We start from the raw sequence: 16601 nt of genomic DNA on the forward strand, positions 1-16601 counted from the left end.
AGGAAGAAGGGAAGGAGGAGGAGGAGAGGAGTAGTCAGCAGGCCCGAGGAGGCAGGACTTCCTGGTGTGGGGGTTGTCAACAGCCCAGAAAGAGACTGAGAGACAGAACCGAGAGGAGCTGAGCAGTGGAGAGACCTAGCGATACCACGAGAGAGGAGACTTGGGAGACCCACTCGCCTCGACCACCGAGGCGGCTCCACCTGGAGGATTGGGGGCTGAATCGTCCCCTTCCGCATCAGCCCAGAGACACTTGGTGCTTCAGAGGCCGAGCCTGGGCTCTACCAAGAAGGCGGGGGTTCCCTCTTTTCCGGAGCGCAAACTTTCCACAGAGATGCCTTGCGGAGTGAGGCGCGGCGCCCGAAGGGGACTAGACAGCCTCTGATCGCTGTCTGCACTCTTCGAGCTGTTGGGGCCAGGAGGCCCCAGGTAAAGGACAGCCCGACATCTTAGGCGGCGGGGACCCCCAGCCCAGCGTAGTGACTAAGGCTGAGAGGTAGGTCTCTGGGCTGGGCGGGCCTCTGGGGTGGCGGGAAGGGCCTGCCCCAGGGATAGGGGAGCTGGGGTGCTGGGGCCTTGAGGACCAGAAGAGGCCTCCGGGCAGCCGAGCTGGGCTGAGGAGCTGCTTCACCCCTGTTCACCCAGACCCTGGAGCCCTTGGCTCTTGGGACGACTGGAGTCCCTTGAGTTTGAATCCCAGGCGAGAAATGTCCAACTTTGGGTCTGGGCTGTCTCTTCCTGCTCTATGCGCCCGCTCTGATCATCCCCTCTCCTCTGGTCTCTGTCCTCTCTGCCTGTCTCTTTGTCTCTGGGTCTCTGGCGGTTTCCCCTTCCTCCCCCATTCTGCTCCCCAGAGAGGAAGCCCCGGAGGTGGCCTGCCCACTGCTTTCTCTCTCTCTCTCTCTCTCTCTGTCTCTCTCTCTCTCTCTCTCTGTCTCTCTCTGTCTCTCTCTCTGTCTCTCTGTCTCTCTGTCTCTGTCTCTCTCTCTCTGTCTCTCTCTGTCTCTCTCTGTCTCTCTCTGTCTCTCTCTCTCTCTCTCTCTCTCTCTTTCTCTCCAGTTTGCAAACTCAGCTCTGGAGTTCGGCAGCGACGGCAGCAGGAAAAACCTGCCCCTGCCCACGTTTCGCCGCCTCCCCTACCCTGTTCTCCCTTCACCAACCAGGCACCCCCGGTTCCTGCAAGGCCCTCCCGTCATGTCGGACCCAGACGTCCCCAGGGGCCCTGATGTCCGCGCCATGTGGCCCCCCTGTTCCAGGGGCGCCTGAGCCCCTTCGAAGAGCCACCACCATCCCGCCCCACCCCTCCCACCTTGGCCCAGTCCTGAGCCCCAGGGACCATGAGTGGGGGCAAGAAGAAGAGTAGTTTCCAAATCACCAGCGTCACTACGGACTATGAGGGCCCTGGGAGCCCAGGGGTTCCAGATGCCCCTGCCCTGCCAGCCCCCACTGGGCCCCCGCCCCGCTTACCCAACGGGGAGCCCAACCCCGAGCCAGGAGGCAAGGGAACCCCCCGGAACGGCTCTCCACCACCTGGGGCCCCCGCCTCCCGTTTCCGGGTGGTGAAGCTGCCCCAGGGCCTAGGAGAGCCTTATCGTCGAGGCCGTTGGACATGTGTGGATGTTTACGAGAGAGACCTGGAGCCGCCTAGCTTCGGCAGGCTTCTGGAGGGGATTCGAGGGGCCTCTGGGGGCACCGGGGGCAGATCTTTGGATTCCAGGTTGGAGTTGGCCAGCTTGGGCCTGGGCGCCCCTTCTCCACAGCCAGGCCTGTCTCAGGGTCCCAGCTCCTGGCTCCGCCCACCTCCCGCCTCCCCTGGACCTCAAGCCCGCTCCTTCACTGGGGGGCTGGGCCAGCTGGCAGTGCCTGGCAAGGCCAAGGTGGAGACACCCCCTCTGTCGGCCTCCCCACCCCAGCAGCGCCCCCCAGAGCCCAGGGCCGGGGATAGCGCAGGCACATCCCGAGCCACCACACCTCTGCCCTCCTTGAGGGTGGAAGTGGAAGCTGGGGGCTCAGCAGCTGGGACCCCTCCACTGTCCCGAAATAAGGATGGAGCCCTGCGGCTGAGGATGGAGTTGGTTGCTCCAGAGGAGATGGGGCAGGTAAGAGCTGGGTTCCAGGGTGGGGGGAGACACCTGAAGGGCGATGCTTGCCCATCTTGGCCTTGGCCTCCACTTTCATACTGACCTCTTCCCACTGCATCACCACCTGTCTGTCAGATCAGATAGCCCCTCTTTTTTCTTCTGCCATCTCACTTGGAAGTCCATTTCTACACCTCAAACAGCCTTTGTTTTTTCTCAGGGCCCCTCTTTCACACATTCTGCACCTCCTTTCTTTCTCTTTGGCCTTTCATTTGTTGCCTTTGGCCCAGTCTCCATCTCTATATAGCTCTCCATCACAGAGATGTGCCCTCCTCACTGTGGCCTTCACCTTTTGTCTTGGTCTCACCTTTCAGGTGTTGAGGGTGGAGGCTCCCAGCTAGGGCTGATTGTTTGGGCTTCTGAGAGAGGAGCTGCCAGGGTTGGAGTTTCTAGGCATTCTGCTGTCTCTCCTTTGCAGCCCCATTCCCAAGATGGGAGAATTCTTTCTTCCCACTAGCCACCTATCCCAGTCCCTCTCTAGCTCTGTCCCAAGCCAAATTTCTCTGAAAATTTTAGGAATTTGGTGGTGGGGGAACCCATTGCAAGGATGGGGCTTATTGGTTTGTCCTTTCTACCCCCAGTTGTCTGTCTCAGTTCCCTGTGTCTGGGACTCTCCAGAAACAATAACTGGGACTGGCCACCATGGAGTGCGAGAGGGGCGGGAAGCAGCAGAGAAAGTTAAATACTTTGCTTTCTGCTTCCTGTCTCCAAAAAAGGAACAAGTCTGGGCTAGGGGGCAAGATGCCTGGGTCTCTGGGGTGAGGGTTGGGGGTGGGCAGCCAGGGATGTGGGGGTTGGATGTGGCTGTCAGGAGAAAATAACACCTTGGGCTGCGAGAGGAAAGGCAGGGAGTGTAGGGATGGGAACTTTTCCCCTTCCTGGCCTTGGGCACAAACCACAGTATAAAAATAACCTGAGACTGGATGTCTGGGCCCTGTCAGGACTGGTCAGGACCAGTTCCCCCTACCCCCTCCTGGCCTTAAGCTCACATTTCTAATGCCACCCCCCTACCCCTACTTTTCTTTTCCTGAGCTCTTTCATTCAATTCCTACCCCAAAGGAGAAGATGCTATTTCCTTTACTGTTGATGCCTTTCCCTGAACCCTTCCAAAGCAAACTCCCCTCTGCCCCCAGCCTCTGATCTCTATCCTTAAGCTCTGCCTGAGCTTCCCTTGGGCCCACAGACCCTGACCCTCTCTCCTAAGTACCTCCAGCCCCGCTTTCCTCTCTCATGTCCTTATCCCATTCTCTGTGTATGCATCTGTGCTGCTGCTTCCTTGCCCCAAAGACAGTTTTCCTTCTACACTACCCTATGCCTCTTCTCTCTCAGTTGCCTCTAACAGGGGCCAGGAGGAGGGCCAGGAACATCACCTGGGCCCCCTTCCTCTGTTCTGTCTCTGGACTCTCTGTTCTTGGCTTTTCCCAGAAGCTGGGGCCTCCTAGGGCCTCACAGAGGCGTCTTGTTCCTGTGACCCCCGCCCTTTTGCAGCCGCCCCCATCTCCTGTTGGGCTGTGTGGGTCCACGCCCAGGCTCCGCCTCCCCCATCTCGCAACTGCTTCCCTTCCACCCCAGGGCCAGAGAGCAGGAGCAGAACTTCACCTGAGTCCTGAGAAGTTTGAGAGGAGAGGCTTGAATGGGTACAGTGGGTGGGATGGGGGGATGGTGGAGGACCAGTTTCTGAGGATTCATTCATTCTACAAATAGCTATTGAACAAACTAAGTTCTGCCCTCTGGAGCTTACCTTTTAGCAGCAGAGAGGCAAAAATACTTTAATTCCAAATAACGTTAGGTGCTATTTAAAAAAATAGAACAGTTCAATGGAATTACTAGTCGAATGTTGAGGAAATACTCTCTGAGAAAGTGATATTTAAGTCACTTTAAGAAGTCAGGTGACAGAAAGCATACACTCTCTGACTAGCCTCTGATTAGGGGTCCTGGCTCAGCTGGTGGAAGAGTGTTGACATGCAGCCCAGAACCCCTCTCTGATACTCTGTGTTCCGTTTTTTGGAAGCCACTCACCCAGTCCTCAGGATGGATGCTGTTTTCTTGCCTCTAGTACCTGCCCAATGCTTTCTCTAGACATGGGGGAGAGAGGGGCTGCGGAGTCAGGACTTCTGGGTCCTTGGAAGAGAATGGGGTGTGTGGGGTAAGGTGGAGAGGGAGAGGCAAATTGCAAGGTGGTTGGTTCCTTTCCCTTGCTTGACATGATAGTTTCTACCTCTCTGCCTCCAGGTGCCCCCACTCGACTCTCGCCCCAGCTCCCCAGCCCTCTACTTCTTCCCCGATGCCAGTCTGGTTCACAAGTCTCCAGACCCCTTTGGAGCAGCGGCAGCCCAGAGCCTCAGCCTGGCCCGCTCCATGCTGGCCATCAGTGGCCACCTGGACAGCGATGACGATAGGTAGGTGGGCTGCGGCTCTCCACCCAGCACTTGGATAGCCTCATGAAACTGCCTGGTAGGTGTCCTTCCCCTAAGTTGGACTTGGACAGGTCCTCTTAAACAGACTAATCTGGCCTGGGCATAACCCACTGGGCAAAGTTGATTTGGAATCCACTCCCTCTCTGTGGAGAGAACTGGGTGAGACTCCCTGGCTTAGGATTGTCAAATCATAGTACTTTTTAAGAGTTTGAAGGGAGTCATTGTTGTCAAATTCCAGAGCTCTTGCAGATTTAGCGATCATCTGGCCAACCCTAAGAACTTACTGGCAAACGTGCTGGAGAAAAGCATAGGGAGTTAGTCTCCTCCCAGTTTCCAGCTCCCTCTCCCTGCAGAGGGGAATGGGATTCCTGTCTTTAGTGATAACATTCTTATAGTCCATGTGGACTACTTCAGTATCCTAGAACCTCTAGTACCAAGAAAACATGTCCCTAAAGTTCTGTTCTCTGTGTTAGGAACACCACAGGGGCTGAGTCCTCCGTGGCCACACCAAAGCCAAGGAGAGGATGGCTGCGAGGCACAGGGAAGGCACAGGAGAACAGATCTGCTGGGATTTGCCCTTCGGGGGGAGAATGTCCAGTTCAGTTCAGTAGCAGGGTGGGCAGAACTTCCCGTTTCAGGGGCCAGTTTTCAGCATGTGAACGTCAGCAAGCTGAAAAGGGAGGAACAAAATTGCAAGTCAGATAGCCAGGCTGCTCCCTTCTGGCAGAGGACTGATAGGAACCTTAGAGAATGGCTAAGGAGCTGTAACTTTTATTTTGGAGGGAGGAGTGGGATTTCCTGTTTGAGGCTTTGAGGGGAGGGACTTCCTGTTTAGAAGGAAAATAAGGGGTGGGGCTTATGATGAGTGAGTGGTTGCTGGGAGTACCTATTCCAGAGTTGATTCTCCTTCCTCCTTCTCCTCAACACAGTCAGGGACTGAGTCCCACCAAAGAAAAGGGCCTGAGGCCTTGGAGAGAACTTGAAACCAGAGAAGAAAAAGAAAGGGTAGCTGGGAGCTGATGGATGGGATGGAGGATGAGGGGCCTGGTGGGGGCCAAGGAGAATGACGGACAGAGTGGATATGGTCAGGGTCGCTTCTGAACTCCCCCTCTCAAGAATATATTAGGTGTGAGGTCGGCCAAGGCCAAGAGAGTCACCTGTCCTCATAAGCTGCTATTCTCAGCTTTTCCCACCCTCTTCCCCTCCCACTTGGAAAATTTCCTGGCATGAGGGCTCCCTGTCTGTCCTCCACCCGTTGATTCCAGAGCCCAGCCTCCTGCTTTCTCTTAGAGAGTTCAGCCTCCAGAAGCCTCCTTAGTTCTATTGCCTTGTCCACTCCCTTCCTCCCTCTGTCCCATCCCCTCCATACACCCTAGTCTGACTGGTCCAGCTCTCAGCCTCCACGTTACCCTGCTCCACTACAAGCCTCTGGGGCTCTGGCCCGGCCCAGCCCCTCGTACCCCACCCTGCTGGGCCAGCAGGTTTGGGTTGGGCCACCCCTTTGGCCCCTGGAATGGGTGTATAGCTCCCACCCCACCTCACTGATGTGCACAGAGCTGGCGGGAGAACAAAGTCTGAGTGGCAAGGGACCTCCCTTTCGAGAGAGAAAGTGGGCTGGGATGTTAAGTGCCTGGATCCCAGGTGGCGAGTTGAGGATGCCTGACCAATCCCAGAATCTGGGGTTGGGAGAGCAGAGGGTGCCTGGTGAATTCATACTGCTTACATGCCCCTGGGTTGCAAGAACCTTTGAGCCCTTGACAGGGCCTGGCAGTTGGAAGGTACTTGAATAAGTGGATAGATGGATGGGTGGGTGGGTGGTTGGATGGATGGGTGGGTGGATGGCCAGCATGGGGGATCCAGACATTATAAGGAGTGAATTCCAAGAACTCAGGGAAAAAAAGGCACATTTATATTCGGTGTCTTCTTTGGGTCAGGTGCTGCATCTTATGTCACATAATCCTAAAAGCAACCCCATGATATCTACTTTCTAGATGAAGAAACAGAGGAGGAGAGCTTTAGAAACTTGCCCAAGGTCACCCGGCTCACCCGGCTAGTAAGTGGCAAGACTGCCACCAGAGCCTGGATCTGACCCCAGAGCCACACTCCACTCTCCTACTAGATGCCTGTGTCCCAAGAGAAGAGGAGGAGGCAACCATCTCTAGGATGCCCTTTCTTAGGACAGAGGCAGGGGTAGCTCCCCCAAACTGGGCAAGGAGCCATCCTCCCCAACTCCTGACCTGGCCCCACACCCAGACACCACAGATCCGGGAGGGAGTATAGACAGGGCAGCCAGATGCCACTTTGTTGGCCTGAGGCCCAGCCCCTGGGACTCCTCAGAACACAGTGAGGGAGCAGGGCTGGTCCTTATCTCCAGGATCAGAACCTCCTCACCTCTCCCATATATCCTGCTTAACTTCATCTGGTCCTTGTTTCATTTGACCTTCAAAAAGAAATACCAACTCTAGGGCTGTCCTTGCCCCAGAACCCAAGAGTCCCTCAGAAACAGAACCACGTTGTGTATATTGTGCCCTGTACAACTCCAGGGGGCGGCACTCACATTTAAAGTCGCTGTCAACTCTTGAAGTCATGACAGTTTTGTAAAAGATGGCAATGAATGTCTTGAAGAAGGCATATTTTGTTGTAATTCACACAAAGTCGCCATTTGGGCTTGTGTGAATTACAACTTGTGGTGAGAGCTGATCTCACCCAGCCAATTCCAAGCTTCCGGCTCTTGACTTTGCCCAGGAATTCCAGCACAGTGCCTGCTGCCCCTCACTTGGGGTTCTCAAACGGAGGGCTTGGGTTGACAGCCAGAGTCCTCATCCCTTGAAGTGTTATAATTAGGATGTGACAGTGGAAAATGCTGTCAAAACCCTTTAGCACTAGACCAACAAGAGATAGTCATCTATCATCCAACAAATGTTTATTATTGTAGTAGTCCTTTATTTCTGGCAAGAATGAACAACTTACTTGGCATCTTTACCAGAGTGTCTGCCAAGCAAGGCTAGGGTTCCTTTTCTTATGAATCTGTCCCTCTTTGGTCTCTGTGGGTCTCTGCGTACTGGGGGTGGGGAGAGGGTTCTGTGGTGGCTCAGTCTCCAACTAGGTGTCTCAGATTGAAATAGCTTGAAAACCTTTGACTCTCTAGCTGGCCAGTCTGCCTTCCACTCTTAAACTTGTCCTCTCCTCCCAACTCCAGGAGTCCCAGGTGTCCGTCCCTCATCCCACCCTATCCTGCTCTCTCGGGCCTGGTCAACCCCTTGGTTACCCACCTTTCAAGACCTTCTACACCTAGAGCTTGGATGGGACATGGAAAATTCCCAGCTTCCTCATGCTTCCCTCTTGGCTGCAGGGCCTCATCCAAGGGTCACCTTAAATTGAGTGCTAACCCCTCAATCCCACCCCACTCAGGAAAGCAAGTTGGAACTGACAACCAGGAGAGAGGGCTTGACAAGGGAGTATAAGGGCACAGGATATAGCATGTTGGGGCCACCTACTTTGAAAGGGACAAAACTGGGAACAAAACTGAGGACAAGACTGGTGTTCCTGCAGCACAGGGGGCATGGGTGAAGGCCTGACCCTGGGACTGAGGCAGCAACTGGACAGTGTGGGTCGTGAGCTGTGGGATGAAGCAGGAGCCTTGGGCCTGAGTGGTGGGGAGAGGGAGCCTTGGAGGATATAGGGCAGGATGCAAAAACTTTTGTAGGCGCTGGGCCTCTGGGAGACTTGCTTGAGACAGAGTCAGGTTTTGGGACCCAGAGCCTAGCCCTGAGGACCATTGTGCCAGGCCTGAGTCGACCTCTGGTGGCCACTTAACAAACTTCAGCCAGACCTGCTCTCCCCTCCCTGTCATCTGCTCCCAGGGGTCTTCAAAGCCCCCACTTTTATTCCCAGTGACCTACCTCCTGCCTCACCACTCTACTTCTCTTCAAGCCCTCACTCCCTTCAAGACCCCAGACCCCAGACCCAGGACCATAGGCTGTACTTGTCTTTCAGGGCTCTGGGCTGTGTTCTTTTGCCACAGTAACCTTTCCCATTCCTCCCGGCCCTCATCATGGGAGGAGAGGGACTCTCTGGCCAGGGGTCACCCATGATGTGAACTTTGTGTTTGTAGGGGTGCTTACAGTCCAAGAGAGACCACAAGCACATCAGAAGCAACCTCCCCATCCCCCCTCCATCCCAGCTGAGAGGAATGGAGCCCTTGAGAGAAGCCAGTGTTAGTCCAGAGAGAGCCGGATGGGGTCAGAGGTGGGGAGAGGCCTCCCAGGGCCAGGCTCTCCCTCACCCTTCACAGCCCTCCTTGACCCAGGCCTCTGGCCCCACAGCCCCTCCCTTGACCCAGCCCACCAGCTGACTTCCCTCAGCCGGCCCCCTCCTCTCCGTTCTGGGATTGGTGCCAGGGTGAGAGGGGGACACTGGCACTGACCGTGTCTGGGAATTCCCGCCCACCATGGAGCCAGTGGGAGGGGGTCCCCGTGTCCCTAAGGAGCCAATAGCAGCCAGGCTCTGCCCTAGGGGGTGGTGTATATCTTTCAGACCAGCACCCCCTGGGCACTATCTTCTCTCTGCCTGCCTGGCACCAGCCAGACCCCGCTCTCCCCGGGGGGCTCTGAGCCCCCCAGGCAGTTCTTCTGATATAGCCCTTTCTATTGGTGGTGGGGCTGAGGACCTTTGCTCCTTGGGGATGGCCCAGCCAGGAGTCTCTGTCAAGTCCCTGGTGTCATCATTTGAAACCCGAGTGGTGGGGATGGCTCCAGGGCCTCCCCGGAAAAGGGGCTGTGTTTCCTCTCCTTGCTCCCCTCGGGGAGCATCCCCCATCCGAGGGGCATCTGGACCCCCACCCTACTGGGGCCTGGGGGGACCTGGGCAGCGGCGGGGGATGGACAAAACCCTCCTTTCCCTGATTCTCTACTGTCACAGGTACAGGCTGAGGTGTGGGCGGGAGGCTGCAGCCATGGGGCTTATGGAGGAGGCCAGAGCCTGCTCTGAGAAGCACCTGGAAGGCAGCCGGCTGGGGTGTCCAGATACCTGGCTTGGCACCTGCTCCTCCTCCTCATCTCTCATCTCCCTATGTCTCTCCAGTGGCTCCGGAAGCCTGGTTGGCATTGACAACAAGATCGAACAAGCCATGGTAAGAGAAGCCATCTTGGTCCGAGGAGGTCCTGGCTCATGTGCTGATGCCTAGGCCCTGCCTCCATTAGCCAGCCCGCTGCTCCACCCCTGCTGTCCTCATTGTTAAAGGACACTGACTCCTAGCTCCTCCACCTGCTCCCAGCTGGGTTCCCTTGGGTCCTCCACCCTTCAGTCTCCACCTGAACCCTTGACTTCCCTTGGTCTCTTGCTAGGCTCCAGGTTCCCATCTCTGTCTTTGAGTCCTGACTTTGCCTCTCTCTGGCTTCTTCCCCTGCCCTCCCCTGCTTTGCTTTTTTCCCCAGCAGTCCCTCATTGTCTGGGAGCAAGGGATCTCACACCCAGCCCCTCCCTCAAGGCACTGGGCAGGGGATGAGATTGGGGTGGCCTGGGACTGCTGATGCTTTGCCTGTCCCTGGGCCCCCAGGACTTGGTGAAGTCGCACCTCATGTTTGCGGTCCGGGAGGAGGTGGAGGTGCTGAAGGAGCAGATCCGGGACCTGGCCGAGCGGAATGCCGCACTGGAGCAGGAGAACGGACTGCTGCGTGCCCTGGCCAGCCCTGAACAGCTGGCCCAGCTGCCTTCCTTGGGGGTCCCGCGGCTTGGGCCCCCTGCGCCCAATGGGCCCTCCGTCTGAGCCTCCTTTCCCTCACAATGTGCCTTTGGGGGCTGCCACAGCTGCCAGGCCTTGCGCCAGCCACCTGCCCCTCTTCCTATGCAGCTTTAATGCCCTATGTTCCCTGGGGATGGGGATTGAAGGCTCCCCAAGAATTGGCCTGTTACCCCACCCTTCCTCCATCTCCCTGTAGTGCTCAAGGACTGGGCTGGGATATCTTCAGGCCTTGATGGAGGAGAGAGGGCTTCTGGACAGGGTGTTAGATAGAGCCTCCCCACCCAGGTGCCAGTGTTCTGGACCCCACAGCAGTAGATGGCTTGGGGGAGTTGGAGGCTTTCTTGCAGACCCCATCCCCATCTTGTTCCCTGAAAGTGCCCCCTCTTCTCTGCTCAGGGGAGGGAGTATGGATAGTATCTGGAAGTTCTGAGATTCAGGTTGTTGTTAAAATAATAATTATAATTAAAAACTCCGAAGAAACTTGAATCTGGAAGTTGGCATCTTGTTGCTTGTGTCCAGACTGGGGGCCTGCACTGGCAGTTTCGACTTAGGGGAGAAAGACTGAGGCTGTGGGCTCCCCTGGAGATCTTGTCCAAACTGGCGAGGTTTAATGTGGCTTGGACAGAGTGGTCAAAAGAGATGAGGGAAGAGAGAGTCAGTGGCCTGTGGGGTCCTGGGAAGGGGCAGGCAAGGCAAAGCAGAGGGAGTGGAGCGGGGAGGGGGCATGTTGGCCCACATACTGGGGTTGGGGGGACGGTACAGGGAAACAATGAAGCCTTTGGTGATTGTGCAGGATCCACCCCCAGCTTCCCAGCGTGTCCCCTCTGTGGGCTGGATCCGGGTGGCTGCTTGGGGGTGGGGCAGGGGGCTCTGAATAGGCCCCTTGTCTCACCGCTGGGTGCGGGCCAGGCTCCTTCGGCACACGTTGCCCTCGCCAGGCCTGGCTGGCCTTTGTGGCTTCCACCCCCAGCTGGCTGAGGACAAGGCCTTATGGGTGAGCAGGCCCCTCCCTAACAGCCTCCCTGGGCTACCGTCTCAGGCTGAAGAGGCAGGTAGAGAGAAGGACCCCATCTTGTGGCGAGTGGGAAAAACAGCAGCCTCCACTTCAGGAGGACCCTGACCCCAGACTAGAGGGGACCAGTGGAGAGCTGGATGAATACTGGAGGCCAACCCAGGCGGGACTCCATGTCTAATAGTTCACTAGATTTATGACCTTGGGCAAGTTCTTTGGTTTTTCTGAATCTCAGCTTTCTCATGGGTAAAGTGGCATTGACAATTACTTGTGTCCAGACTGGGAGCTTGCACTGGCAGTTTCTACCTCTGGGAGAAAGGCTGAGGCTATGGGCTCCCCTGGAGATCTTACCCAAACTGGCGAGGTTTAATGTGGCTTAGACAGAGTGGTTAAAAGAGATAAGGGAAGAGAGAGAGAGAGAGCCAGTGGCCTGCAGGGTCCTGGGAAGGGGCAGGCAAGGCAATGCAGAGAGAAGGGAGGGAGAATGTTGGCCTATGTGCTGGGGTGGGGGTGACAGGACAGGCAAACAATGAGAGGAAACAATGAGACCAAATGATACCTACCTGAAGGCTGCTGTCAGACTTACAGGACATTGTACATGAGACTGCCCAGCAATTACCAGGCACTCCATACATTTTTTGTTTCCTTCCCTGGATCTGGGGGAAAAAGGGCTCAAGGTGCTGGTATCAGCTCGGAGGTTCTGGAAGGGCCTCGGGGGTTGGGGTCAAGGCAAGGCAGGCTCTCACAATGGGCTAGAACTCTCCCTCCCCTTGAGTTCTTATCTACTTTGACTCCTCTCCCTGTCCCAGGGAGGGGAGAAAAGGCCTAGGATGAGTTGTCAAGGGGAACTTTCCCCCTGGATTCTTTATTTCTTTCTTTACTGCTGTGCTTGAAGTTCCCAAGAGACCCCTGTCCCCCTGCCACCCACTGTACCAAATGCTGATTCTGCCCACTACTTGGGCCTTTTGTATCAAGAGAAATGGCTGCAGTCATGAAGTTCTTTCGATGGATTTGGCGAAAGATTACTTACTGGGTGAGTTTTGGAGACTGTCCCTTTCTCATGCCATGCTGGGGTGGGAAGTGCTGGTCAATGACCTTTAGGTCACAGAAATGCCCCCTCTATTGAGCTTCCCACCCCTCCTGGCATCCTGTGGTCAAACAAGACAGAGAAGGAGGAGGTGAGGGGTAGGACAGCCAGGGAGGAGGCTGGATACACACTGTCCCACCCACTCTGCGCCTTCCCTTCTTCTGACTTGTCTTCTCTCTGGCCCTCTCTCCTATCCTTCCTCTCCCTGCCTTGGCTCTTAGGTTTTATTCTGGAAACACAAACCTAAATCAACCATCTTGGAAAACCCTGACTGCAAGAAAAATGCATTGAAGGTGGAGAGGGCTTCCATCATTACTGAGACTTTCAAGTTGGTTGAGCCTCTCAAAGAGGCTAAGGTTTCCAAGACAGAAGTGTTCCCCAAGGTGGCCAATCCCTGCACTTTGGCCAAGATAACAGATGGGGCTAAGGTGGAGCTGGGCCATAGGGGCCGGTCCCTGCTGCAGCTGCCCCGGACAGCTGTCAAGTCTGTCTCCACGCTCATGGTCTCGGCCCTGCAGTCTGGTTGGCAAATGTGCAGCTGGAAGGTCAGTACCATATTCCCCTTGTCCTCAACAACCTTCTCACTCTTTCCATCCCCCACGATTCATTCCTCCCTCCATTCACTTGTTCAAATTTATTTCTTGTGCCTCTATTAAGTGCCAAACACTGAAGCAGGCTCCAAGGACATACGGTGAACATAGTTTACCTAGATCAAGGGGGCTACAGACAAGATCATGAGCGTTGTTGGTTTAGTATCATAGGGGTGTGATATGGGAGGCAAGGGGTCTATGGGAGCCCAGGAAAGAGGCATCTCATTCAGGCCTGAGAAGTCAAGGAAGGCCTTCCTAACAGAAGAGAGGATGAAGCCGAGACATGAAGGATTTAGCTTGGCTTGAAGTAGGGTGGTGGGGGTGGGGGGGGTGAGAGGAAGGTGGAGGGAGTGGAAGGCTCTGTTTCATGAAGAAAGAATAACAGATGTGTAGAGGGCTGGCTAAAAGTATATGGGTTGGAGTAAGCAATCCTGGAGCTGAGGGCCAGCTAGTACAAGGCAGGGTGGGTGGCCAGTTGTGGAGTTCGAATTTGACTCTAAGAGCAACAAGAGCCTTGCAGACATTTGAGCAGGAGTGACACAATCGGATTTTGATGTAGAAAGCTCACCTGCGTTCTTACATTGCTGGTGGAAACATAAAATGGTATGGCCTCTCTGGAAAACAGTTTGGTAGTTTCTTATAAAACAAAACCTTGCAAGTATCATGTGACCCAGAAGTTGTCCTCTTGGGCATTTATCCTAATGAATGAATGAAATTTTATGTTCACACAAAAATCTGTACACAAATGTTCATAGCAGCTATTACTCATAATAGCCAAAAGGAACCCAAATGTCTATCAATGGGTGAATGGTTAAACTGTGATATATCCATACCATGGATATACTTCTCAGCCATAAAAAGGAACAAATTATTGATACATGCAACAATTTAGATGGATCTCAAGGGAACTATATTGAGTGAAAACAACAAATCCCAAAAGGACTTGTTATATACTGTGTGATTTCATTTATATCAGGGGTCCCCAACCCCTGGGCCGCAGACTAGTACCAGTCTGTGGTCTCTGAGGGACCGGGCTGCACAGCAGAAGGTGAGCGATGGGCCAGCGAGTGAAGCTTCATCTATATTTGCAGCTGCTCCCCAGCACTAGCATCACTGCTTCAGCTCTCCACCTGAGATCATCAGGCATTAGATTCTCATAGGAGCACTGGTCCCCTGTACCAAAAAGGTTGAAGACTACTGTTTTATAATATATACCATGCTTGAAATGCCAAAATCATGGAAATGGAGAACTAATTAGTGGTTTAGTTGCCAGGGACTGCAGGGGTGGGGTAAGGGAGGTAGGTTTGTTATAAAAGGACATGAGAAATCCTTGTATGATGGAAATCTGTATCTTGGCTATAGTAATTGGATATATGAACCTGCACATGATATAAAATTGGGTAGAATTCAACATACACACACACACACACACACACACATGCACATACACACACAAATGAGTACAAGTAAAACTTGGGAAATGTGAATAAGATCAGCAATTATATCAATGTCAGTATCCTGACTATGATATTATACTAGAGTTTTGCAAGCTTTTACTATTGGGGGAAACTGGTAAAGGGTAACAGGAACTCTATTATTTCTCACAACTGCATGTGAAACTACAATTATCTCAAAGTCAAAAACTTAATTTAGAAAAGGGAAATGTATATATTACTACCAAATCAACTTATTTTGACTCTAAATGAAGTACTATGGCATTAATTAAAATAAAGTTAACCTGGCTACCCTGTGGAGGGGAGTCAGAAAGGGACAAGAGAAGAGTCAGGAAAATCCATTGGAGGTATTGCAGTTCAAGCCAAGAGAGATTCTGTAGTCGAGGAGAGGCATCAGGTAGAACAAGTTAATAATTGGAGCAATATTTAAGAGGTGGAATTGTTGCTTCAGGTGGTTGATTAGATGATGGTGAGGGGATAGGGAGAAATAGAAGTCAGAACAGGCTAGAGCCATTCACTGAAGGGACAATGAAGGAGCAAGGGCAGACTTAGGGGAGGAGCTGATGAGTTTAGGTGTTGGGACAAGATGAGTTGAGATGTTGGTAATACATCTACAGGGAGATGTCTTAGAGGCACTAGGATATACAGTCCTGAAGGTCAAGGAGGGAGCTCTGGCTGGAGACAGAGGTCCTTCTTCATTAACACACTTTCCATGAAACTCTAGTGGAGACTCAAAGGTGGATCAAACGTGGTCCCTATCTTCCAGGAGCTTTCAATCTGGTGTTGAAAACAGATGAGTCTGCAGAACAAATAGCAAAGAAACATGATATGATGAGGCAAACACAAGGGTAGAGATGGAACACCTAATGCAGCCTGAGAAGGCTTCTGGGAGGAGGCAGTGCCTGCGCTGAGGCCTAACAAAGGAGGTGGAATTAAAAGCCTTTGCTATTAATCTGCAGGTGGTTCCACCAGTGGTTTCTCCCTAGACCAAGCTGTTTACATGTGCACATCTTCTCTCTCTTCTAGTCATCTGTGAGTTCTACCTCAGTTCCCTCCCAGATGAGGGCTGGGTCCCCTTTGCAGTCGCCGGAGGCTGAGATGCTACGGGAAGTGTACCTGGTGCTGTGGGCCATTCGAAAACAACTGCGGCAGCTGGCCCGCAGGCAAGAGAGGCGCAGACGGCGCCACATCCGGGCCCACACTTGCCCTCAGCCTGACCCAGTTCAGGGCCTAAAACAGGATGCACGGAGTCCCCTCTAGGGAGGAGCCCCACATCCTCAGAAAACTCCCACCTCACTCTTAGGTAAGGTTGATAGGAGAGGTTAAGGCAGCAGGCCAGGAGCTGTGGGTGAGGAGACATTTTCATACTGTCACCACTCATCAGGAGCCCAGGGCCAGGCCTGGGGTCCCACATACTCCCCTTCATTCCTTCTATTCAATTTGTAAAAAATTATCAAAATGTTGGGAAATAAATATCGGATATTTCTGAGTAGGTGTAGAGTGTATTTGTGAATGGCCAGAGGCTGTGAGGGGGGATCTTGGGTGGGACAGGGAGGGGAACCTGAGCTGCTGGCCCAAATATATGTGGGAATAACCTCTGGGCTTGTTGGGGTGGGGGGGAACAACACACACTTCTAGGGAGTTAACTGCCTTTGGCAACTCTGCCAGGTAGGTAATGATAGTAAGAGCACCTGTCTGAGGACTCGCTGCGTGCCAGCTCCTGAGCCTGTGCTCCCTTGCAAACCTGCAGGACAGACTGCTGTAGAGGTTATGGGACTTGTCCAAGTTCCTACAGAGACCTCGCTGTAAACTGCCCGCCTCCAGCAGCCAGCCCACTGCCTTGCCTCTCTGGTGCTCTTAGGCTCAGCCACGGCCAGGGTTAGTAGGTCTGAAGACGCACATGGCGACAGCGGGACATTCACCTGTCGGAAAGGCACTCAGGCCCTGCTGGCCACGGCCCTGCCGAGAGCTGCCCAAAACTACACCTCCCATGATCCCTGGCGGCGACGCGGGCCCCGGGCTGGGGATGCGCGGGTGGGGGCGGGGCGGTGGCCTCCAGTTTTGGCCGGTGGGCAGTGAGCGCCGTGTCTTGGGAGGGTGGTTGTTCACCTGGCGCCAAGGGCGGAGCGGCCCCAAGGGAAGTTATGGTGATTTAGAGGGAGT

General features: G+C 54.2%; 2 protein-coding genes across 2 annotated transcripts; both read left to right on the top strand.

Annotated features, from left to right (window-relative positions):
- Window positions 1-10781, top strand: TSC22D4 (TSC22 domain family member 4). The gene is made up of 5 exons (XM_011371652.2): window positions 1-493; window positions 1161-2096; window positions 4368-4534; window positions 9635-9683; window positions 10110-10781. Exons 2-5 carry the CDS (start codon window positions 1335-1337, stop codon window positions 10317-10319), a joined length of 1188 nt encoding a protein of 395 aa, XP_011369954.1. The 5' UTR covers window positions 1-493; window positions 1161-1334; the 3' UTR covers window positions 10320-10781.
- A 153-nt stretch (window positions 10782-10934) lies between these two features.
- CUNH7orf61 (chromosome unknown C7orf61 homolog) lies at window positions 10935-15930 on the top strand. The gene is made up of 3 exons (XM_011371651.2): window positions 10935-12340; window positions 12616-12939; window positions 15465-15930. The coding sequence occupies exons 1-3, from the start codon at window positions 12287-12289 to the stop codon at window positions 15696-15698; spliced, it is 612 nt and encodes a 203-aa protein (XP_011369953.1). The 5' UTR covers window positions 10935-12286; the 3' UTR covers window positions 15699-15930.
- The last annotated feature ends 671 nt before the right edge of the window (window positions 15931-16601 follow it).

This window comes from Pteropus vampyrus, unplaced genomic scaffold (genome assembly GCF_000151845.1).
Source record: "Pteropus vampyrus isolate Shadow unplaced genomic scaffold, Pvam_2.0 Scaffold193, whole genome shotgun sequence".
Taxonomy (NCBI): domain Eukaryota; kingdom Metazoa; phylum Chordata; class Mammalia; order Chiroptera; family Pteropodidae; genus Pteropus; species Pteropus vampyrus.